The sequence below is a fragment of the Watersipora subatra genome, chromosome 2 (assembly GCF_963576615.1).
Source record: "Watersipora subatra chromosome 2, tzWatSuba1.1, whole genome shotgun sequence".
Classification (NCBI taxonomy): domain Eukaryota; kingdom Metazoa; phylum Bryozoa; class Gymnolaemata; order Cheilostomatida; family Watersiporidae; genus Watersipora; species Watersipora subatra.
This window is the reverse complement of record NC_088709.1, coordinates 6,909,452-6,935,182: the sequence shown is the minus strand read 5'-3', so window position 1 is coordinate 6,935,182 and position 25,731 is coordinate 6,909,452. Positions and strand designations below refer to the sequence as shown.

Genomic DNA, 25,731 nt, shown 5'->3' with positions numbered 1-25,731 from the left:
GCACACAAATACTATATAGAAACTAGTTGTGGAAGACATGACCTTGCGTTGCCAAATTTAGACTAGTAACATAAAGCTGAAAAGATGGCGAGCAGTTTCAGCTCCTTTTTCTCTAGAGATAAGGTAATTATATGTGTCGTAACATCTTTAACGTAAACTAATTACTATTACTTTTATGCTGTGTTATTTTAAAGGATTAAAGTTTCGTATTCTTTTCATGGGTAGGGTACACTCAAGGAACCTCATAAGTAGATGGAGCTACAGCTAATTGGTCTCAGTCGCTGTTCGAATGATTCCAAAGCTGACATGTTTGGAGTTTTGTTGTTAGTAACAACTACAGATTGGACCATTTTAAACACTTTTCATTGTTTTTATTGTATTTTTGAGTTTCTGTTGTCAGTTCCATTATCAATGTCGAAGCTGGTACTGCATGAATACTGGATACTGCACATTTAACCAAAAGCTTTCAACAGTTGAGCGGTAGTTGTATTATATCAAGCTTTAGATTTTGTAAAAACATGTGATTTAAATCTTGTAATGATTGTAATACAAAAGATTCAATGACTCAAGGCTGTCCTAAGAGTGTTAAGCAAATCAATTGCCTCCTGCTGGCACCATTTCAATATATATAAACTGCCATTTTAACATTTAAGCTATCAGTTCTTTCTTCAAATGATGGGATGAAGCTAATGTGAACTTGATGGTTTTTGTTGGAGGAGCAACAATACTCATTGATACAATGGAAATTGAAGCTGTTAACAGATTAATTCATGTGAATCAGACGTTCTTCAATATTCTTAATATTCTCTTAGCAATAGATTGTGATAAATGTTTATTCAAGCTAATGCTTTTATTTTTTTGCCATATAGACTAATTTAGTAAAAAGAGTTCCTACTATTATAAATTAGCAAAGAGTCTTACCAATATGTGGGATGCTGGCAATAAACTTCATTGATGGTTGCTGGCGCACTGCCTCATGTTCTCTCGTATGAGCATTATACATTGCATTGTGACAACAGTGCAGTTTTGAATTCATAAATATAGTGTTCATTGCAAACTTATTTTATTGCTTTTTAAACTTTTGTAAAGCATGTTGAAGCACTGCCTTATAACATCGTAATCCGTTATCCATATAGCTTACCATTAGTTGTAGGCCTGCTCCAATAATCAGGACTAGTGACCATGATGTAGAAGTTTGTTAATTAACACTGCTGTTGTCGTCATATATTTTCATGATTAATATGCGAGTAAATCAAAATAGACAATAACCCTGCAAAGAATCATTCACAATCATTTCCCTCATTTTATCTTTTAAGAATTTACATATTCGAAATGAACCCGTTTCCTAGTCATGTGTGCAGACATTAGCAATGTGTTTCCGTAGTTCATAGTAGGTGTAATATGAGCTTGATAGTCCAGTTCTGATTAGTTATTTGTAGGAGACTATGGGTTTAGAATATTTCACGGAAGTCTAAACTCTAGATTATTTCTTAACATGTGGATATTTACGCTTACACTGATGCATTTCAATATTTTAATAGTGGATGTCAGGGAAAATCTTTTAACTGTGGAGGTGCTAATTTAAACTCTGACACACTTTGATACATAAATGTGTTCACAGTATGTCGACCTGTGTAATAGACAGATCGACATACTGTGATCAGATTGACCATGTGATCATACTGTAACTCAGATTGACCACCTTATTGCGCCTGTCAGTGAGAGTTTTCACATCGGTTGATCAATAACTTGACAAAATAAGCCTTGGTTTTGGTACAGTCATACTTCAACATACGAGCTTATTACGTTCCGGGACAGAGCTTGTATGCCAGTTTTCTCGTATTTCATAGCTACATTTCTTGTATAAAATGACTGAATACAAATTTATCTGTTCCCGTACTTTGAGAAAAGCACATAAAAGTAATACATATTACGATGGAAAGACGTGCTTTTCATGGTTCTAATTCACCAGCTGTGCTCAAAAGTAAGAAATACCTATTCTGTAGTTATGATTTGCATTAGACTGTAACATTACTATGTATAGTACTGTATAGAGTTCTTACATTTGAAGCAGATGTAGTGGCTAACGGCGGTATGAGGTGAGAAAGACTTGACAGCAACACGTTTGGTGCACTACACTTATGCAATGCTATGTAACATAAACTTATGTAACTTATGTAATGCTATGTAACATAAACTTTAAATTTAACTTAAAGGTTGACTTGCAACAAAAATCACATTACAGTTATTTTGTATCAAAAGATTCGCCATGTCTTACTCCGCTGTGTTGTAGGTGCAAAATATGTGGAAATGTGATTACAAGCTCTTAAAAGCTCAAACACGAACAGTTAATCGCTGCCATCACGAAACTGACGTAGATTAGAATCTCTTTCTAAACGGCTCAAATGGGACTTAATTGAACAAAATGGCTTCTGTTTACAATTTCATGCAACCTCATTCATCAAAATATTTTCACAAATATGCTTCACGCATTCAATAAAACTATGTCTATTGTCCTTGCGCGTCTATTTCGTCATCATTATAATGCTATCACTTTTAGCACTGATATCTTAAAACCTACCTTGAAAATTCGTTTAATTTTTTAATTTTAGCTCGAAGGAGTGCATATCATCCTCTGATAAACATGAGGAGCCTGTTGGTCACCTGTGATAGTCGAAAATGTTGCAGAAATTATTCACGCTGTTTGGCAAGAAGTATGGGTCACATGATCAGATTACGACTAGACGATTTGACCAACCCGAAACAAAACTGTAATGTAGCGATCATCTATATTTGATATTGGCTCTTCGGTAAAACCCGAAGTGCTTGTCATAAACTAGTGCTACGAGAAGTTTTATATTGAGCCTTTTATTGGCCTTTCAATTCACTTTAAATTCATTCAATTCAATTGATCACGTTTCGTGATGGCGGCGATTAACAGTTTGTTTTTAGCTTTTAAGAGCTTGTAATCACATTCCCACATATTTTGCACCTATAGCACATCAGAGTAAGACATGGTAAATCTTTTGATACCAAATAACTGTAACGTGAATTTGTTGCAAGTCAACCTGTAAATAAATTTAGCTTACTAAACACAGACTTACTAAACACAGACTTACTAAACACAGACTTACTAAACACAGACTTACTAAACACAGACTTACTAAACACAGACTTACTAAACACAGACTTACTAAACACAGACTTACTAAACACAGACTTACTAAACACAGACTTACTAAACACAGACTTACTAAACACAGACTTACTAAACACAGACTTACTAAACAATTCTTTAATCCTACACTAAACTTAATTCAAATTTTTGTCTTGGATTTCAATTTTTTTATTATATTTGGGCTCATTTCGCTTCACTTTCAGTTTTAGCTAGATTTTCTAAAACTTTTCCAAACTGATCCAAGGAAAAAGACTGAGCGATGCTATTTTCGTACTCGGTGTCCTAATAAACGGCCAAATCGAAAACTATCTCGTATGCTCGCATCTCAAATTTGTCTCGTATCTCAAAGCAAAAACTTGCTCCAAATTTTGCTCATATCTCAAATTTCTCGTATGTCGAGGTATGACTGTCTTAGTAAATGGTTTTAATTTTGCTAAGCATCATAATAAAGCCTTTGCTCTATTGCCAGACGTTTCGCAAGCCCAAAAAGTTTGAACAAGGAACAACAAAATATAATCTACATAAACAAGCCAATGCTTCTCTACAATCGGGAATTGACCTTAGGAGTGTCGTCAAGAAACCTCCGGATCATGATCTGCAGGACTGGATTGCAGTTCACGGTACGCAGCTGAAATTCTTTTACTCTTTACGCTTGGGAAATTTTCGTGGTGTATGAACTATAAGACATATTCTTTCTTCGTTAATACACATTTATGTACTATTTGTCGAAGATATAGTTGATTTTTTAAAGCTACTGATTTGTTGGAGCTGGCGAGTGCTACTTCCATTAAAACTTGTGGTAAGCTTTTCATTGCTTTTATGAAAAGAAGTGTTGGTATTATTCAAGGAAGTAGACGCTAGTCATTGTGGCTTCGTGCCAAAAAGTTTCAATCGGTAGAGGAGTCATCCAATGGTGACTCTTTATCATTACAAAGAAAGGCTTGTTTGCTGATATCAGGCCGTATCAAGTCTTAGTTAGTCAATATGGCTTAGTTGAAGTGTTGGAACTAGCCTACTCATAATTGCCTCCTTCCGTTGTCATACAGTTGTGGAGTTCTTCAATAGAATAAACCTCATCTATGGCACAGTCTGTGAGTATTGTACAAAGGAGACGTGTCCCAAGATGTCTGGTGGGCCTAAGTAAGTAGGTTTAGCCATATAGAATATGTAACAGGTCATATTATTTTCAATACAAACGAAATTGGACCACAAAATTGTTTTAGTCATATGTAATAGAGAAATTTCTCAGCTTTTCAAAACTGATTACGGAATTGAAATCGATGCAATTTAACCTGAGATACAGGTTTTTATCGAAAGTGCTGTTGGTCGATATGGTCAACACGACAAACTGAAAAATTTTGTTTTCAAAGATGATGGATTGAATATTGAACAGTATTATTTGTTGACGTTTAGGAAAGTCATGGCAACCGCACGCTACAAACATTGCATTTTCATGAATGTTGGGAATTGCTTGGCTTGACAAAAGTCTAGGCCACATGGACAAGTTTCACTTTGGAAGCCCATTTTGCATCGCACCATTGCGCATCATAGGAAATGCTTCATTTTGTATTGATTGAAAATGATACGACCTGTCACATATGTTGACTGTATAATTCAAGTGAAAACTTGATCTGTGTACTGTCTAGTAGGAACACATAATTTGGCAGTTTCATCAGGGGCCATGCATTCTATGGTTAGTTTAAGGATGCATCGATGGTTAGTTTAAGGATGCATCTATGGTTAGTTTAAGGATGCATCTATGGTTAGTTTACGAATACATCTATGATTAGTTTAAGGATGCATCTATGGTTAGTTTAAGGATGCATCTATGGTTAGTTTACGAATGCATCTATGGTTAGTTTATGAATGCATCTATGATTAGTTTAAGGATGCATCTATGGTTAGTTTAAGGATGCATCTATGGTTAGTTTATGAATGCATCTATGGTTAGTTTAAGGATGCATCTATGGTTAGTTTAAGGATGCATCTATGGTTAGTTTACGAATGCATCTATGATTAGTTTAAGGATGCATCTATGGTTAGTTTAAGGATGCATCTATGGTTAGTTTACGAATGCATCTATGGTTAGTTTACGAATGCATCTATGGTTAGTTTAAGGATGCATCTATGGTTAGTTAGATGGCTATGCATCTTTGTTGGTGTCATTGTTTCCCATTAAAAAACCTCTAAGACAAAAGTATTTTTAGTTTGATTCAAGTCAGATGAACCTCGGTTACAAAAGCTGAATTCTTTTTCTCAATACCTTATGGATGTAGCTACAAAAGGGTAGATTTGCTTTAACAAGATGTGTAATCACGAGGAATAGAATTGCTTTTGTTAACTAATTCAAGTTTTCATCTTCGGTAATCAGTGATTGCAGCTTGTTACACGTCAAACTCATTGAAAGCCTACTGAAAAAAAATGATTTTTAAGAGCTTTGAAGAGCTCATTGGTTATTCCTATCGTCTTCATGACAATAAACCCATGAATTTCTTATTCGATTTATTTAGTAAGTCTGATCCAAAATGGCTTCCAGAGTGACATTGTGTTTTCTCAGTCAGAAATAATTTTTTCATTTTTTTTGTATCTACAGTGAAAAATATTTTACTGAAAACAGTTATGTGTGCACTACTCTATTATCTGCTATTAGATTTTACCTGTGCTCTGGGCCATTATATCGTCTTCGCAATGTAAGCCGCCATTTTGAGCTACAATACTTATGCTGTGCTTTACCTAGGTTATTTTTATTTTAGTCTTGTGTGCTGTAACCGTGTGCAGTGTAAATCAACGATCTTAGTTTATTTAGGAGGTCAAGGATGAGCAGCGGTACTGTTTTAACTGTTGTAGTTGAACAATAAATTATTTTCATATTTATTCTTTGTTTTAAATGGTAGTCTGCTGCTACCAATTTTTTCAATTTTCTATCTAAAATTTTCTTTCATGTTTTGGCTTCACAAAAACAATAGAAAAGTTTTTAAAGTGAAATGGGTAGCTGCTTTTTGGTTAAAAATTAAAATTCTTTTAACCAAAAGTGTGATACATGATTATAATGTATCACACGTACCCTTGTACCCCCGTTTTCTTAAAACATCAGCCCAAGTCGGAAAGGAGGGAGCATGAATCAACGATAATTCAAACATCTGCTGATAAAATATAGCAGTGCAAAGATAAAGGCCAATCAGCCGCTATCTTTTTATGCTTCTAATGCAGTTGTTTGCCAATGATCTCCGCAGGTTACTGTGTCCATTAAAAACTAAACAGGAAGAAGATAATTCCAAATGAGTATAGTTCGGTAGAAACTCGATTAGCAAGCATCTCTCTATGAAGTAACGCTGAATGTGAGATTTTGTGATGACCTTGTGCTTGGGTTTGTATGACGCATTCTTTGGGATATGACTAAAATGATTGTGAGTCTATTGTATACCTTGGCCATAAATTATGTGTACACGTACATCAGGTTTATGGTGCCTGCTAATGCTATGAGAGACCTTTGAGTATCTGTATGGCTACAGGTATGAATATCAATGGTGCGACGGCGTTGATTACAAAAAACCAACAGCACTTCCTGCTCAAAAATATACGAGTCTACTCATGGACTGGGTTGATGCGCAAATCAACAACGAGGATATATTTCCTGTCAGCATTGGTGAGTATTTTATGGTTGTTTTGACAGATGTTCTGGTTTTGCTTCTACTGCATACGTCAGCCAGTTTTCTTCAAATGTTGTCACCTAAACTTTCATATCTGTCATCGGTTTGTGTTGCGATTGGATTGTAGTATAATGTATATCGATTCCTAGCAAATTTGTTAAAGCCTGTTCATGTATTTGGTCTTTAAAACTTGCCCCAATCATGTGTCATGTTTTTAGCAAACAGAACATCATATTTTAATGATCGCCTATGATCTTTAAGCGTATAGTTTTGCTGTGTCTTAGCGTTATTGTATGCTCTGCTGCTCGATTTTTATACCAAGTTAAATTTAAAGCTTTTTAATGTTTAAAGGAACTAAATGTTTATGTGATGTTAAATAGTTTCCATTGTATTTTATCACATTTAGAGATTGTAAATTATATCATCTCTTGGAATCTCATTGGTTGAAGGCATTTCATGGTGCATGCATTGTGCATTGTTGCCTGTCGGCTTCTTAGCAGTATAACACATCGCAGGAATTTTTATGTAGAGGTACCCTTTCCCAAGACCTTCCTGCCAACTGCGAAGAAAATTCTCACGAGACTGTTCAGAGTGTTTGTCCACGTCTACATTCACCATTTTGATACTCTTGTATCCATCGGTGCGGTGAGTAGCGCTCATTGTCTGGAATTCTGAAGTTCACTAGCTTTAGTACTGTGTTATACCTTACACAGTGTCTGGCTACCTACATGTAGTTCCTTCACCACTGTTCACTTATGTGTTTTGCTTCTCAATAGACTTCTTGTTTTCTTCTGGCCTCTAACATCAATCTTCAATAGAGTTATTTATATTCATATTTAGTCAGGTTTACTAAGGGGCAGGAACAATCATCTTTTATGCCGTTCTAGAGAAATTATCAAAATTATGAAATTTTCGGCATGCGTTTGTGTACAAATTATGTATGGGCTATTGAAAAAGAGTATGCAAGAAAGTGTTGGCTAAATATTTCAGTGATATAGAAATAGCGATGAAATGACAATAACATATGATAGAAATAATAAAATAAATAAGGAATGCATGATGAAAAAGTATAAAAACTAACTTGTAAAAACTGAATTAATATAATGAAATTTTACAAATTTGAGCAAAGATCTCTGGTCGGGAGAAATGTGTTAATGTTCTTTGTCCATATGGTTAAGAATGGTTTCAGACAAAATATTTTCACCGTTTTTCTAGGATTTATGTAATTTTATGGCAATTTGTTAAAGCCTTAATATAGCAGAGTAAATACTTGATTCTAAAAACTAAATACTGGTCTTGTGTCAAGTACTCTAGTACCTGCTACTGATCATTTTTCATGGGCCTAAGATTTGTTTACTATGAGAAGCTTGCGTAGAGTTTCGTGCACTTTCAGTTTTTTAAACTTTCTCAAATTTTAGTGTGTCATAATGCAATGTTTTATCTATCTAAAACTTTTTAAATCGGCTTATTAGTCCATGACATATGGACGATTTTTTGGCGCCTCACCGGGATGCAAGTACATGCGACAAAAGGACATGATAGTCATAAGACACTAATAAACTCAGTAGTACAGCATGATGTGACACTCTGTTTACTAACTTGCAGGATTACAGTACACTGTTCTGGTGTTTTACCTACTTCACCTCTCTCTTAACTTGTCTCTTCTCAGTCATATTGTAATAATAGTTAGGGCACCACTGACTGTTGTTCTTCCTATTCTTTGTGAAGCTTTTGCTAACTTTTACCTTTCAATTTAGGTGGCACTTTGCTTAACTCTTCTGCTACCGTGCGCCGAAAAATCGGCAATCTCGGTAGTAGCAGTACAGACCGTAAGCCGATGAATCGGCTAATCAATAGGTTTTCACTTTTCTTTTCATCATGAAGCCTACGTATTATCTAGACCAATCAAGTTTTGTCTCCAACAAAACAACCTTGTTGTCGATCACATGCAACTCAAGCAATGCCATTTTTTCTTATTTTTTCAAAACGGGAAAATCGGATCGCTATCATCATGGCAAAAAGAAATTCGTCGCGTTTGTTCAATGCAAAGGAAGTCTCAGAAATTTTGCGAGCGTGGGATTCATTAAACCGTTTTATACTTATCTTGTAGAGAATTTTGTTCTGAATAAGATGCATTTAACACTAAAACAATATCTGCATTGATTCTCAAGGTTTTTGAAAATCCATTTGAATTAATTCGGTCAGAATAGCGAATTTGGCTCGGTAGTGGAAGAGTTAAATGCCTGGTTGAAATGGCATGTTAGTTGCACGAGTAGCATATTATACCAGGTAGCCTGCTTTACTGTTGTACTGTTTTATTCCTAAACCGATCTACATGTAGAATATTATTGTTTAGTTGATGTATAGAAATTAACACAAAATACATTATTAAATTAAAAGAGATTTAATTCAAACAAAATTGCATTAATATACAGATGCTGGAGTCAATAAAGCTATCTATATTTATTGAATGATATTTAAAACATATTTTTTGTTTCTTCTATTTACTGGAAATTAGTAACTCTTTTTGTGACTGGTTAAATTGTTAATAACTAACATTTGAAATACTAATAATGAATGTTTTATAGAATATGAGCAATAGATATTTACTAACAGCAGTTGTAATCTGTGCCTAAGTGATACTTTAATGCGGTGTTGTACTATTTATATTAATGATAATATAACTGTTATTAATATCATTATATTATATTTATAAATAATATAATTATTATTATTTAGATAATAAATGTTAATACTAAATTAAAGTTTAGTAAACAATGAATACAATGTAATACTATATGTATTAAAAATAAATATTAAATCTTGTTTAGATATTACATTTAAAAATATTATTCCATTTCCTGTGAACAAAAAAGTTTAGAAATTATATAATATTTATATTCATGTTGTTAAAAATGAAAATAATTAGTGTTTTTTTAATGTTTACTTTATCATTATTTACTATCTTATTCTTTATAATCTATTATTATTTAGCAAGATAATAACAAGCCATAAGAGTATTTCAAAAGAACATTAACTTAATTATTTGTATAAGGCAATTGCATAGTAAACAGTACATTATATAAAAACTTTATTTTAAATGAAAGTTTACTATCTGTGTTGGTATTTGTTCACATCGCAAATCACTAACGAAAATGTTATATTTACACTAAAATGGAATGAATGTGATGATCATCCTGCTCATACATACCCTCATCAGTATTACTGTATCTGAAAAGGCGTAAAGCCAATGCATGTTATTGAAAGCAATAGGGAGCAATTCACAAAGATCGCTTTACAATTTCCTGTATATTTTATTCTGCCAATGAAACATATAACTCTTGTTTTCAGTGTTGAAGATGGAGACACGGATAATTTTAAATTATTGCTGCTGGCGCGATAATCATAGTTGAATATGAGTGTCATGTTCATGATGTAAATTATTTTGCACCGTCGGTGTTTCGAGACCAGTTGTTATTGTAAAAATTGCTAAAAATGTCAAATTTCCTGTTTTACTAAAAGTTTGTCTCAATAAAATAGTGAGATAATTGTATAATTTTCAGAAGCGAGCCTACTACTTACAATTATAATGACCAGCATGCTGCTGTCTTGCAGATGTTAATAGCAATAAAACTGGTGCTTGGAGATTAAAATGCTTGTGAATTGTATTTAAACTGTAACAAAAGTTGTTTCACTTTGATTTGAGAACATTTTGGAATTCATATTTTATCTATATACCGAGAACAACAACGATAAATTGAATACTTTCGGAGGCATTATCATTGCGACCTCAACGACCAACAAAACATATATTTAAATTTCTTTTTCAACTTAAGATTTATTATATTGTACAGTTTATGATAGAGTAAAATGTGGAGATTATAAAAATAAAAACTTTTTTATGTTAAACTGCACATTAAAGTATATTTTTTTATCAAATAGGTTCCGAAATCTGGCGATTCTTATAATAAACAGGCAACTATGGGTATACATACTTATATGTATATCTATATACTTATATGTATATATACCCATATGTGCATCTCAATTATTCACTCAGAGCCAGCTATTTGTGGCTTTCAAAACGAGCGATAATGGCCATGACTACCAAGTAAATAAAATTCTGAGCATGCTAATATAAAAACTTATTATATGATGAGACTTCATTTTGATGCTTGAACACTGATTCACTATACTGGCATGAAACAATACACAGTGCCCACAAAGAACCATAAAGTTACTTCAGAATAGTAAAATGGGAAAGAAACAGATGCTTTAGTGGTTAGGGTTGGCTGGCCTAGGTACTGACTTTGTAATTAATAGTGGTGGATGTGAGGTAACAACAGGTCCTGTAACAATTATACTGATATGAATTGGGTATGAATAGCGAAGTATAGTAACACTGTTCACGGCTTTGGAAATATGTTTACAGCACTGTTAAAGATACTATATTTAAACCATAAACTAATTATATTCATGTATGAAATATTTATTGTTCTGGTTGGGTTGTTAATTGTAGAGCATTACTTTGTTGTTATATCATTATTGTGTTAAAAGGTGTTAGGCTATTTTATTGCAGCCGATTCACTCTGTTACGCTGTCCATTGTTTGTAATACGATGGATCAGTGGACTCACACAATATTGGTATTAGCACTTTCAACAAAACTTTATTGGGCTACATTCTACAAATATAAATATTATACAGTTCCTTTGTGGGTACTTAGTTGCCCCATCATCTTATGTACTTTGTTGTCATATCCTCTTATGATCTTTTTAAACTCAGCAGTCAAACTATAAAGGGATTATTGTGTTTTTAGGAAGCCCATGTGAACACATGTTACAAGCACTACTATTATTTTGTGACCGAGTTCAATTTGGTAGATAGGAAAGAGCTGGAGCCTTTGGTGAGTGCAGCTATATAAGTCCTTACTTCCCTTTTACAAGTAGCCACGCGGTATACTTTGTAGGGTCTCACTTTGGTAAGAGACCTTACAAGTAGCCATACAGTATACTATGTAGACTCTCACTCTGGCAAGACACTTTACAACTAGCCATACAGTATACTGTGTAGACTCTCACTCTGATAAGAGACCTTACAAGTAACCATACAGTATACTGTATAGACTCTCACTCTGATAAGAGACCTTACAAGTAACCATACAGTATACTGTATAGACTCTCATTCTGGTAAGATACTTTACAAGTAGCCATACAGTATACTGTGTAGACTCTCACTCTGGTAAGATACTTTACAAGTAACCATACAGCATACTGTATAGACTCTCATTCTGGTAAGATACTTTACAAGTAGCCATACAGTATACTGTGTAGACTCTCACTCTGGTAAGATACTTTACAAGTAACCATACAGCATACTGTATAGACTCTCACTCTGGTCATATACTTTACTAGTAGCCATACAGTATACTGTGTAGACTCTCACTCTGGTAAGAGACCTTACAAGTAGTTATACAATATACTGTGTAGAGTTTCACTCTGATAAGAGACTTTAGTAGTAGCCATACAGTTTACTGTGTAGACTCTCACTCTGGTAAAAGACTTTACAAGTAGCCATACAGTATACTGTGTAGGGTCTCACTCTGATAAGAGACCTTGCAAGTAACCATACAGTATACTGTATAGACTCTCACTCTGGTAAGAGACTTTAGTAGTAGCCAAACAGTATACTGTGTAGACTCTCACTCAGGTAAGAGACCTTACAAGTAACCATACAGTATACTGTATAGACTCTCACTCTGGTAAGAGACTTTACAAGTAGCCATACAGTATACTGTGTAGACTCTCACTCTGGTAAGATACTTTACAAGTAGCCATACAGTATACTGTGTAGACTCTCACTCTGGTAATAGACCTAATAGGAAAAGCTGACATGAAGCAAATGCTGTGTTTGCTACAAATAAAGTGTTTTGGTTTCACCTCATTAACTAATTCAGATCTTAATGGATAGGTAGCCTGCATTGCAAGGTGAGAAAAACCATCCAACAGCTAGCTCTTCGCACTCGGTTGCTTGAATAGAGGGTTTAGTTATTAAATTATTAAACGTCACTGCTGTTACTCCCACATTTTGTTCCAGGCCGCCAAAGCTTTTGCGCACTTTAATTGTAGGAATGTCTAAGATTTATGAGTTTATCTAGTATCAGTTGTTGAACTGAAACTTTCAAAATTGCAATTTCTATACCAGGAACCGATGGTATTCATTGGAAAAATCTGGCTTTTTCAGACAAAACATTTATCAAAGTGTTGAGTAATAACTGTCTTTCTAATAAGGCGTTTCAGAGTGGAAATTAATTATTTTTTTCACAAGACAGCTGTACAGCCCATGATTATGGCTGCAATAAATTGCCTTGTTATTTGTTGGCATGCTTTACTGGAGAAATTTACTTTACCTATTTACCAGACTGCAACGATAATGCCTTCACACTGTTTAGAAGGGAAATAGAAATTTTTTTAAGAAAGACTGAAGCGGCTTGACATGGAATATAAAAATCATCAAATATAAAAATGAATGTACACTATGTAAGTTTATAGTTCCCATAGTCCAGGTTAGTCTAGCTTTGTATTTTTAGTACTATCTGTACGTATGTCTTTTGTGTTTCCTGTATCCCCGAGGCTGTACCTCAGCTCACCTGTCTCTACTGTAAACACAAAGTATGAAGTTTTGTTTTATTGATGACTAAGTAAATGCCCGGGCAATAAAAAGATTCTTTGCAAAGAAAATTTATTTCTATTTAACATATAACAACAGTTAACACTATAACTTTCAAACTTCGTATCATGAAAAAAGTGTTTTGTGCAGTTTAAATAAATTAAGAGATCAATCAAAACAACTGTTAAGGTCTTTAAACTTTGACAAACAACTATAATTCTCACACTTCATATCATGAGAAAAATGTGTTCAGATCAAATAAGTTGAGAAAAAAAATAAAATAACTGTAAAAGTCTTTTAATGTAAATGTGAAATAATTAGGAAGTGATGGCTAAATAAAGTTTGTTCTGCTATGATTACAATGAATAATGATGTAGCGATGTTACGATTGGTATAAAATAAAATAAAAATCCTGAGCATGTTGAATTGATAATAAAAATTAGTACATAGAAGTGTGTGTATAAAAAAGGTTACTGTTTCATTAGAAGCTATCCATCAAAACATTGAATACAACGATACTGGTACCTCTTGATACTGATACAGAGGTGAAAATTAAATATTGGACTGTCTTTGTCTTGTACTTTGTCTAACCAAACGGAAAGAGAATGCAGAGTCTATTCCTAAATATACCAGAGCCTCGAATATACCAGGGATTCAAATATACCAGAGCCTCAAATATACCAGGGACTCAAATATATCAGAGCCTCGAATATACCAAAGCCTTAAATATACCAGAGCCTCAAATATACCAGAGCTTCAAATATACCAGTCTCAAATATACTAGTGCTCAAATATACCAGAGTCTCAAATATACCAGAGTCTCAAATATACCAGTGGCTCAAATATACCAGAGTCTCAAATATGCCAGGGCCTCAAATATACCAGAGTCTCAAATATACCAGGGACTCAAATATACCAGAGTCTCAAATATACCAGAGTCTCAAATATATCAGAGCCTCAAATATACCAGAGCCTCAAATATACCAGTGGCTCAAATATACCGGGAACTCGAATATAATAGGGCCCCAAATATAATAGGGCTACGAATATACCAGGGCCTCAAATATACCAGAGCCTCAAATATACCAGAGTCTCAAATATACCAGAGTCTCAAATATACCAGGGACTCAAACATACCAGTGGCTCAAACATACCAGAGACTCGAATATACCAGGGACTCAAATATACCAACGCCCAAATATACCTGGGACTCAAATATAAAAAGGGACTCAAACATACCAGGGACTCAAATATATCAGTGGCTCATATCCATGAGATGGAGAAATGTGCTGAAGTGCCAGTTAAACTTTGTTAGCTGTCTCAACAGGATAGGAAGGAATTTGTTTAGGATAACTAGCTATGAATATCACATATTCAAAGGAATATCTTATGTATGTAGTCGCATTATCTATTCAACATTTCTGTGATATTTAAGTTGGGTCTTAGAGTGTGGTTTGCCGCTATCTTTAATAGGCGTTCTATTAATCAATTAGATGCAGGTTGGGGGGAAGGTCAATGACCTAGCTTTCATTTTTTGTCCTCATTCATTGCCTCTGTCATTGTAGAAGGACATGACAGAGAGGCTTTGTCGCTGATATCCGGCCAATCGCCTGCGAACCATTTTATCTCAAAGCAGCCAGCAAGCATAATTGATCGCCGATTACTTCATAAGTATACAAATTTTTGGTCTCTTGTACGTCTTTACTCATTCTCGTCTTCTATGAATTTTTACCAGATTGACGCTGTTTGGCCTGACTTGTTTCTTCAGCTCGGTTGACTAATGGATCTAGCACTATTACATCTTATTATACTTAGTCACCGATTTTATAGCAAATCTTTTTGGCAGGTTTTTATTAGTAGACTATATACTTTTTGTATTTTCATTGTGCTTGCGTTTGGATTATCTGTTCATTTATTACCTTTAGGAGTAACTAAACTCTTGCGCCATTTTCCTTACGAAGTATCGTTATTTATTATGACACGACCTTGCGGAAGGCACGCTGACATCACTAATGAAAGCTAAACTAATTGAGACATCGCTGAGCATGAGCTCTTCCTTGGAACTAGCTTTTGTGTCGTGTCATTCTGTATTTAACTCGCATCAGATATTATACCATCTCTTTGTCAGCCAATTCATTTTCTTCCAATAAATGTATTGAAAGTCACGTGTCAATTTATCTCCGAAACTAACTGTACAGCAGCTAGTAGCAGCGGTCAAAGTTAATGTGAACTTGTTGCTCATATTGTGGCAGCAGGTATGAAGTTACAACCGCTGAAAATGTGTCTCCGTTATCAGTTAAGTGAAATGCCGTTGCAAGAGGTATCTGAATGGTTAGTCTAACTGAAAAAACTGGATACCATGCACACTAATTTGGCATTCGTCATTTTGGAGGGCTACTTCGAGTAGGTCTACTCTCAAGTAAAAGGTATATTTCTATTATTCCTATCATGGCGGTCACACACAACTGATTTTGTAAAGAGGAAGAATGCAATTTGGTAAAGCGCAAGGTCTGACTACTGGTTAAAAACAATCATTGACAGGTGGAGGGCATCTATTTAGTGAAGTAAGTGCTTGTCTTCTCTCGCATTCGCATTTATCTAATTAAATATGTTGCGCACTTTTGTCAGAGATCGACTCACAACAATGATGATTTAATATTCAAAAGCAATCTCATTCATAGTGATATGAATTAACCTTCAATTGATTTGAACAAATGTAACGTATATTTTTTACTCGATTTATTTTGAATTGAAAAAATCTGATTTAGGATTTGGATTCGACACGCAAACCAAATTGTTAAAGCAGATGTACTCATGTACCTGCGCCAATGAATAATTTATCAGTTGTAAAATACCAGTAAATGTTATTGAAGCTGACTAGCCCTCTTGTTGTGGAATTAGTTGTCTGGAGGAGCATTTTGGGGAATATGCTTGCTTTTCCAGAATAATGATGCCCAGTCGAATTCCGTGTTCTCACATTTTACCAAGGATACTCTCAGCTAGTCGACACACAGCTTAAACGTAACAATTATAACATGACAGACAGTAACTGCAGGTGACTACATGTACATAACTTAGTTACATAGTATTAACTTTCACCGCTTTTAACATTTGCGTTATTTATATGTTATCTAGAAGGCTGTCCGGCATTGCAGAGGTAATAAAAAATGTTTTTGCACAAAAAATTTATTTTTATTCATTATATACAAGATTTACCGTGAATTTACAAGAAACTTTTAAATGAAGGTGTTTGTTTATTTCTTTGTGGGCTACAAGTTTAATTAAGTGTATGCTATATAAGTATATATACATATAATTATAGCATTTTGGGGAAGTCTGGATAGGTATTTTTTTAGTACACTGGCAGTCCTGTGCACTGGCAGTGTTAAATACTGGCAGGTTTGATAAGTATATGCACAATTATTCCATAGTACAGCCGCATGGTGTAGTGGTTCGCATGCCTGTCTGCAAAGCCAGTGTTATTTAGGTAATTTCCAGTGCACAGAGGATTTTTCGTTTCTAACGTTAGCAAGTACTGCAAATGTGCATATTTTAGTGCTATAATTGTATATATGACAGACCAACAAACCAACACTTAGATTTATATATATACATGTAGATAAGTTTTTGATAATTATGCTTATACTTTCCTAATTTAATAATATTAGTACAGTAGAGGCTGTGTATAAATATATATATTAGTACAGTAGAGGCTGTGTATAAATATATATATATATATAGTACAGTAGAGGCTGTGTATAAATATATATATTAGTACAGTAGAGGCTGTGTATAAATATATATATATAGTACAGTAGAGGCTGTGTATAAATATATATACTCGTTATGGTGACCCTTAAATTACTCCAACATCGTAGTTCAATAGGACAAAGTAAAAAAGGACTAATGATAACAGCCTGCAATAATCTGCTTTGCTTATTAACTGTTTTTTGTGATCAACAATTTGTCAAATAATCCTAAATCATTATTCTAATGATTATTCTATGATCCGGTCTACTGACAAGAGACCGAGAAGGCTGTGAAAAAGAAACGATGTGAAGAACAAAGGCAAAGGGGCGGAGCCTATAATGAAAGTAAAATTATAAAAAAGAAGATTCAATCGTTTTGGCCAACGGTACGGACACCTTCTCTGCATGCTTTTAACATAGTTTATTGCCTGTCACGCATGTCTATATACATGTATATATTTCTCAAAGTATTTCGGTGGATCTGTCATTCCGACTATAGCTATAGTGCATGCTGATTATTTTGCCGGTGCGACCACGCGTTACAATACCCCTGTTAAGAAATACTTTTTATAAGGTTCGATTACTATATCTGGAGTCAAAACCAATTCTTCTCACGTGGACAATTATATTATCTCCATATAGTCTTATTCAAAGTTTTGATGGATATCTTCTGATACAACAGTAACCTTTTTATACACACACTCTTCTGGATTTTTATTATTAACTCTACATATTCAGGATTTTTATTTCATTTTCTCAGTTCGTATTAATTTTATCATTACCAAATCATCTTTTATTGTAATCATAGCAAAACAGATTTAATTTAGCTATTACTTGCTAATTATTTCACATTTACATCTAAACCTTTTTACAGTCGGTTTATTTTTTTTTAATTTATTTGACCTGCACGAAACATTTTCTCATGATATGAAGTTTAAAAGTTGTTTGACAAAGTTTGAAAACCTTTACAGTTGTTTTTATTTCCTTTCTTAATTTATTTTAACTACACAAAACACTTTTTTCATGATATGTAGTTTGAAAGTTAGAATGGAAAATGCTGTTATATGTTAAATACAAATAAATTTTCTGACCAAAGACTTTTTTATTATCCGGGCAACGCCGAGTAGCACAGCTAGTAAATTTATATATGTATTTAGTATATACATATTTCATTGACACTTAACACTCAGTGTTGTTGTTTGGCTGCTTTGAGGAGAGTAAAGGGAACCGGCAGTTTCCTTTTACAGCATTTTCAACTTTGGGGATTTTTGAAGAATGTGTGATTGGTGCGCAGCCAGAAAAGTCACCAATTAAATTATTGCAGAAAGTATTCTATGCTCTGACTTCATCTAGCAGCTTTTCTCATGTCGCACACTTTTTTTGAGACTAGCGAAGTTTCAATTGTAGGAGACTATAACAGACTCTATCCTTTGGTTTATCAACAAGATAGCTCGTACCCATAGTCCCTTGCAGCAGTGTCAACTCGATGTGTCTGAGAGAGGTCCGGATTTCTAGGCTTATTGAAAGTGGTTTTGGCAGCCTCCTTCCATGTCTAGGTCATTAACTTTACTGTTAGTGTATATTATGGTTGACCACCCGACAGCCCTATCCTTCTAAAAAAAGCTTGTGGCTCCTTCAGTTTTATCGAAGTGAAGCAGTCCCTCACCTCAGCTACCTTTTCAGTATCATTGGTTACACTGACTGACCTTACGATATGCCTTAAATTTTGTAGGTTTTGTAGTATCTCCCAGTTGGAAAGTTCCTCTAACCTCTCTAATATAAGTGTGTCTCGAAGTAAGAGGCAATGATAATCACATCAGCTGGATAGAGTAAAATGCTTTGCCAATGCAGCACTTGTATAAGAAGTCCCTGAAATATAACTGAGACGAATGTCAGCTCGAAGACTCTCAAATTTTAATGTTCTGACACCATTGAATACCTTGGCTGACATCTGCTATCTGACACCATTGAATACCTTGGCTGACATTTGCCATCTGACACCATTGGCATTGAAGGTCCTTCTAATAACTGTTAACCGAGTAAGCACATTAAAGTACTTGTGGTAATCACAACGATGCTATCTTTGGTTCTAATTAGAGGATAGACATCTTAGAAAGTCCGAGCATTCAATTACCGATAGTCTAAACAGAATGCCACCTTCTGTTCTTTTCCTTTTTACCAACACCACAGAAGAGCCCTAAGTTCTCTTGGACATCATTATAAGTCTTTTCTCTAGGAGCTCCTATGCTCACTGTTCAGTCTCAGCTTCTTGCTTTTGATTAAACCACATCAACTATATTAGTACTTTTGTCATACATTGCAGTACTTCAGAGTCTTGGCTTTCGAATAAGCCTATATTACATACACAAAGAATAATAGAACTATGAAAAACAGGGTGTCAAAAGTATGTCCTGCAATGAAAAAACACTTGGTAGTGGTTCCCACAATGTGATGTCATAATTAGCATTTAGCCTTAGGTCATCGATCCCTTTCGCTGCCATTGAGATTGCGCTTTTCTGTGACAATCGGTGCTGTTAAACCCAGAGAGCGCTAATAATAAACTAGAATTCTAGATAATCAACAATCCCCAGGGATCGTGCTAACACCCGACCAATACAAACACATGTTCTGGGTTAATAGATTTCCGGTGATTGTTAGAGTTTGCTCTTTTCATCCTTTCATTCATTTTAAACATTTATAGTAATTATTTTCACATCGTTTTATATGATGACATTGTTTGTCCCTTGCTGCCTTTAGAACCATAAGTTGTGGAAATAGTTGCTCTTGTAGTACTATTATTATTTGAAGAATTTGTAGCGCTTTCCATGTTGCTTTCTAAATATGACTATGTTTCAATAAATATACCGTTGTTGATGATGATGATTTCTTTATTGATTACAAATAATACATAACCAAAAACAGAAAAATATCCCTTTTTGCGGGCCAAGATGAAAGATTAATATTTGAGTGTATAAATAAAATCTACAGTGTAATTGTTCCTGTACAGATTTTTATAAGTGTTTTTACAGGTTATAATGATATAATATTTTAACGATAATATAATAATATATACAGAATGATACTTGAAAATAAAGATTGTATGAGTATTAGATTGGCAATTTTTGAGATTTATATTCCATGAGTGATTGTGCTGTGTCTTCTGAGATTTGGTGTCTGCCGCTCTGGTTTCCATTCCATCAACAACAGACGACCCTAGTCGCCGCAAAACCGAATCTTAAGCACCAGTTTGTAACTATATCAACCTTTATCAACTGTTGTTGATAATGGTAGTGAAATAACATCGATTAAATTGTGACCTGCAGTGGCATGGCCCTAAGACTATATGTAAATTGCACTCTCGCAAGATCATGCAATGCTTGAAATTAATTAGCCTCAGTCGTGCCCCTCAACATCACTATAAAAAAAGAAGGCTAGTGCATAATATCATCGGGAAAATAGAGCATGGTGCTTGAAATTTGAGCTATTTATCATAGAAATAATTTGTACATGGAAAGCTAATGGCACTAACTCCTTTGTCATCTTCATTGGTTCTCTGGAGTTGTCCTACCTTCGCCTGCCATTAGCGCCATTGTGGTAGTTGATAAATAAGCGGTAAGAGCACACAACACCGAATATGAAAATTGTGCCATCATAATTTCCGAGCCTATACCATTGAACATTTCTGTGGTAGAACTCTGATGAAATCCTATAAACACCAACTAATGTCTGTCTCGCCATGTCAAACAATGGCTCATTTGAAAGCCAAGATATCGAAGAGCCTGAATAAGCTGAAACAGTACTGATATAATTGATGTGCTTTAAGCTGGTGTGATAGTTTACAGCATATGCCTTTACATAGATAGATCGTTCTACAAGTTGGTTCATCTCATACCTCCAGACTTGAAAACTGTATTGCAATATTTAAGCAGTTTCACTTTCTGGATTGCTCTTTGTCTGTGGTAGCTTGCCAAACATGCGCCATGCAACTGTTGCGGGCACTAGACGACTTTCTTCACCCATCCTGAGTGTAGACTCTGTGTCTTTTCATTCTTGGCAATTGCTGTCCAGTATTCTTTTCCGCAGACTCATGAAGGCTTCTATGCTAATTCTGGCTTTTACTTCATAGCTACTACTTTCATTGAATTTGACTTGTTTTTGCTGCAGACCAAAAGTGTGCTCCATAGCTGAACTTTGATGAGTCCGACTGGGCAAGAGTTCCAGATAATTACTCAGCACATTAATTTCCTTTCCTATTTTGCTTTGCTTTTGCTAGAATTAGCACTTTTTTGGTTATTTGTACCAATCAGCAGTCTCCATGGCGATCAGTATACACGTACTTTTAACATCTACTTGAGTTACGGAATAACTATAACCTAGAAGTAATAGGAGACTCTTTTTAAGGGCACCTCTAAGATGGCCTCTACTAATCCTGACCGCAAAAGAAACTTTTCCTCTTTTTTATTTGAATTTGCAGTTTTCACACAAAATGACGACTGTTTCATCAACCATTGGCTCAGAAGACGTGCTTTCCTCGAGCATATGTTTACTTTGTGCTTGAAGCATGTTAAACAACTGTTTTAGCAACGATTTTGTGGTGTAACCTGTAGTAATATAGCTTCTTTCTATCGACCTTGGTAGAAAGAAACTTGATAGAAACTACCCTCCATCTCTCTTTTGCTTTTGCTATGCTAGCAATTGCTGGACTGTTAAGTGGTTGGGCCAAGGCTCTACTGTTTTCAAACTTTCCTTGCTAGTTGATACTTTTTCATCTGTATGCATGTGGCCATGGGTCTCTCTTTGGGTGCTTGGGTATAGCCACCCTTTGTTTTGCTGGCCTTCTTTGCTGGTATATTTTGAGTTGGTCTTTACTTTTTTTAACAAGCAGGCCTGTACATAGCCATTAGAAGTGCTTGCGACTATGGTTCTCACAAAAAACTTGAAACTATTTTTATGTCTTGTGTATTTTTTAAAATATGGAAATCTTTATTTAAGATAAATGCTTGACATTTATTTTTTGAACTTAGCCCTCTTTTCAGTGAAGTTTTTTTTAGATTTTTTATTGTATTTGTCAAGTGCATCTCCTTTCGCTGTGCCTATAACTTCCTTTATGGTATAACTTTTTCTTAGTAATTTCTACACTAGCTTTTCAAATTTTTTTCTACGAGAGTCGCTTTTAGGATCTCTTTTTCTATGAGAGTAGCTTTTAGGATCACTTTTTCTATGAGAGTAACTTTTAATATATCTTCTTCTATGAGAGTGCTTTTATGATCTCTTTTTCTATGTGAGTAGCTTTTAGGATCTCTTTTTCTATGAAAGTAGCTTTTAGGATCTCTTTTTCTATGAAAGTAGCTTTTAAGATCTCTTTTTTATGAGAGTAGCTTTTAAGATCTCTTTTTCTATGAGAGTAACTGTTAGGATCTCTTTTTCTATGGGGGTAGCTTTTAGGATCTCTTTTTCTATGAGAGTAGCTTTTAGGATCTCTATTTCTATGAGTGTAACTTTCCCTTTGTTTTAAACAACGTGGAGTTGGACCAACGACTTGAAATCTTCCTGAATTTTAGACTATTCTCTCCAACATAAGCTGTTTCAAACTGATCAGCTGCTAAGTTGAAAGTACATAATTGTCGAGTTATTTGCAAAAGCTTCTGGAAGTGGAATGGTTATGGAATATGATGGAAATGTTAAATTTCCCCTATCAAGCCCTGTAAATACTGTAGCTTTAAGGTTCAAAAATATAGTTACTGGCTTGTACATAGAAACAATGGTGCAAAAAGAAACTGCTTTTCTGCACAGTTCTCCATATCGCTGTACAGGTTTTCATAACTCCTCATTTGTTCTAATACATGATGAAAGTAGTTGTTTATCCTTTTGTGACTAGAAACCTGCTATATATATATAACTCGGATATAAGATTTCAAATGAAAATCCTGGTGTTCGTACACCCCATCTGCGCTTCCGATATTATCGTTGCAATTACAAGGGATCTGCCAGCTGTTATATTAATTGACTAGGTGAATGTCTGGCGTTACACAAGTAATCAAAATAGTTTTTTGCAAAGAAAATCATTATTTATTTAACATCAAACTTTTAAATGAAAGAGTTTGTTCATTTTTGTGTGCTATGAGTTTGATTAAGTTTATGTTATATCTATATATTTCTCAAAGTATGTGTGTACATGTGTCCCTCCAGCTATAGATCTTAAAATCTTGGTATGAAGAATTCGCACCGAAGATTTGATTTCATACCCTTCCCGTTCGCAAGTTCGGCGCCGTACCACTCAAGTCAGAGATTAATTTCTTCACTAGCTGGTATATGTCCCTATATGGGAGCAAAAACCCAACGGCTTTGCGTATGAAAAGCTGTTGGCTCTCATTATTAAGCGTACTTAAATTTTCCATTGGCAATGTGCCAAGCTAATAGCAAGCAACTCTCATTACTTCTCATTGTTTATAAGACAAAACACTTTTCTCATGATATATAGTTATGTAGTGATGAAATATGTAGTGATATGTAGTGATGAAAGTTAGAATGACAAATGTTGTAATATATTAAATACAAATCAATTTTATGTCCAAAGACTTTTCTATTAACTGGGCAGCACAGCTAATCTATGTATATATTTCTCAAAGCATGTACATGTATGTGTGTCTCTCCAGCTATAGCTATTAGCAATGCTGACCCAAGGTCATTGAGTACTGGCATTAGAAGCCTAGCCTTATTAACCAGCGTAGCCGAATTTTCCATTGGCAATGGGCCAGGCTAATAGCTTGAAAGGTACAGTTGTTAGACAAAGTTTTAAACCCTTTCCAGTTGTTTTTATTTTTCACTTAATTTATTTCAACTACACAAAACACTTCTCTCATGATATGTAGTTTGAAAGTTAGAATGAGAAATGTTGTTATATGTAAAACACAAATAAATTTGCTGTTCAAAGACTTTTTTTATTACCCAGGCAACGCCGGGTAGCACAGCTAGTATATACATATATTTATAGCATTTTGGGGAAGTCTGCTTACATATTTTTCTTCCAGTACAATTTTCTTTTAAAATTAGCTCAAACTTGAAACGTAGCTATTCTAATCAATCACCCTTAAATATTGGCAGGTGTAATAAGTATGTGCACACTTATTCCATTGTATTGCGCGTAGGCTGTGTAGCTTAGTGGTTAGCTCGCCTGTTTGAAGAACTGGAGGTTCCAAGTTGAAATCCAGTACAAAGCAGATTTTTCATTCGTAAAACTATCGCTATACCTGGGCAGACAGACAGACAAACACTGAGATTTATATAGATTTGGTATTAATACAAAAACTTTAATATCAACAAAATACATATACATTGCTGTTGTATTCTATATTTATCTCATTCTTACACAGGCCTGTTGAATAATCATGCAAAACCTCGCTTCTGGTAGCAAACATGATTTTTAGAGTCTTTCATGAAAATAACCAAACTATAATAAAACTATCTATAAAAAGGCTGAATGATATATTTGTATTTACTACAAACAAGAACAAACCGTTATCCAAATAAAAAAAACAAATCTGTTATCGGATTGAACAAATTTTAAAGTAATAAATACATACATATTATATAAAGGATTGTTTTGAGCAGATAAGGTGATAATATGATCAGAAAGCGAAAGACAAAGCATATAAGTGTAACAAACAAAAGCAGATTTGCAGCAATAAAACTGGCATGGCAATTTTTATAATATAACTGTACAAAATGATTGTAGGGCACATAACTGTCAAGGCATCTAATAAGATCTGCCAGAGCACTTACCAGGTGTTTGCAGCATGGCAGGCAGAAATCTAAAACATGCAAGAAGCTCTACCAATTACTTTTTGGGCTTGAAAGTCTTGCGTGGTAAAATGGGAGGATTGTCTTCAGATGTAGGAGTAGAAGCAACCGTCCGTGCTGGCAATTCTGGACGTTCATCTTCATTGATAGTAGAGCTAATCTGTGACTGAGGTGGCGGTGGAGGTTGCCTCTTTTTAATCCGAGCAGTTGAAACATCGGTCTCATCAGGTGGAGTTGGTAGGGCAGGTCGGTGAACTTGTCTCGTAGTTCGTTGTTGATTTGGAGAACGCGGAACATTGTAGACGGCTGTAGTTGATGGTTTGAGAGATGTTTTTCCGTGATAGGTTGAACTCCTTGTAATGGCATTTTGTCCTTGCGCAGTAGGAGTGGCAGGAAGAGGTCGATTGACGAGATCAAAACTGGGAGACGCTGGAGGTGCTGCATACTGGACACTAGATGTCGACAACGACCTTTTCTTTACTGGCAGCACAGGACTTACTAAAATATCATCTTCTTCATCACTGCTCGCTCTCGACTCCTTAACTGGGCTTGCAGGCTGATTGGTAACTATTGGGAGCTACAACAGGTTTACGTTTCAACATGCAAGACAATTGATTACATAAAGGTGCTGACTGTATAACCTCTTAGTAGGTTTTCAGTTATCTCTAACTCCATCTGATAAATTG

The 25,731-nt window shown here is 34.8% G+C and overlaps 2 protein-coding genes across 7 annotated transcripts in view; one reads left to right on the top strand and one right to left on the bottom strand.

The window, feature by feature from the left end:
* Positions 1-30: 30 nt before the first annotated feature.
* Positions 31-15,661, top strand: LOC137387089 (MOB kinase activator 3B-like). Its single transcript, XM_068073386.1, has 7 exons — positions 31-123; positions 3,648-3,798; positions 4,225-4,318; positions 6,691-6,824; positions 7,358-7,473; positions 11,647-11,733; positions 15,062-15,661. Exons 1-7 carry the CDS (start codon positions 85-87, stop codon positions 15,089-15,091), a joined length of 651 nt encoding a protein of 216 aa, XP_067929487.1. The 5' UTR covers positions 31-84; the 3' UTR covers positions 15,092-15,661.
* A 9,052-nt stretch (positions 15,662-24,713) lies between these two features.
* LOC137388911 (dedicator of cytokinesis protein 4-like) overlaps positions 24,714-25,731 on the bottom strand; it is a 63,476-nt gene continuing 62,458 nt past the window's right edge. For 4 of the 6 annotated variants that reach the window (XM_068075398.1, XM_068075401.1, XM_068075399.1 and 1 more), the window contains one exon: positions 24,714-25,622. In XM_068075398.1, the coding sequence (XP_067931499.1) occupies positions 25,083-25,622 (540 nt within the window). In that variant the 3' untranslated portion in view covers positions 24,714-25,082. The remainder of the gene's footprint in view (positions 25,623-25,731) is intronic. The other 2 variants (XM_068075402.1, XR_010978043.1) reach the window with 2 other exon arrangements.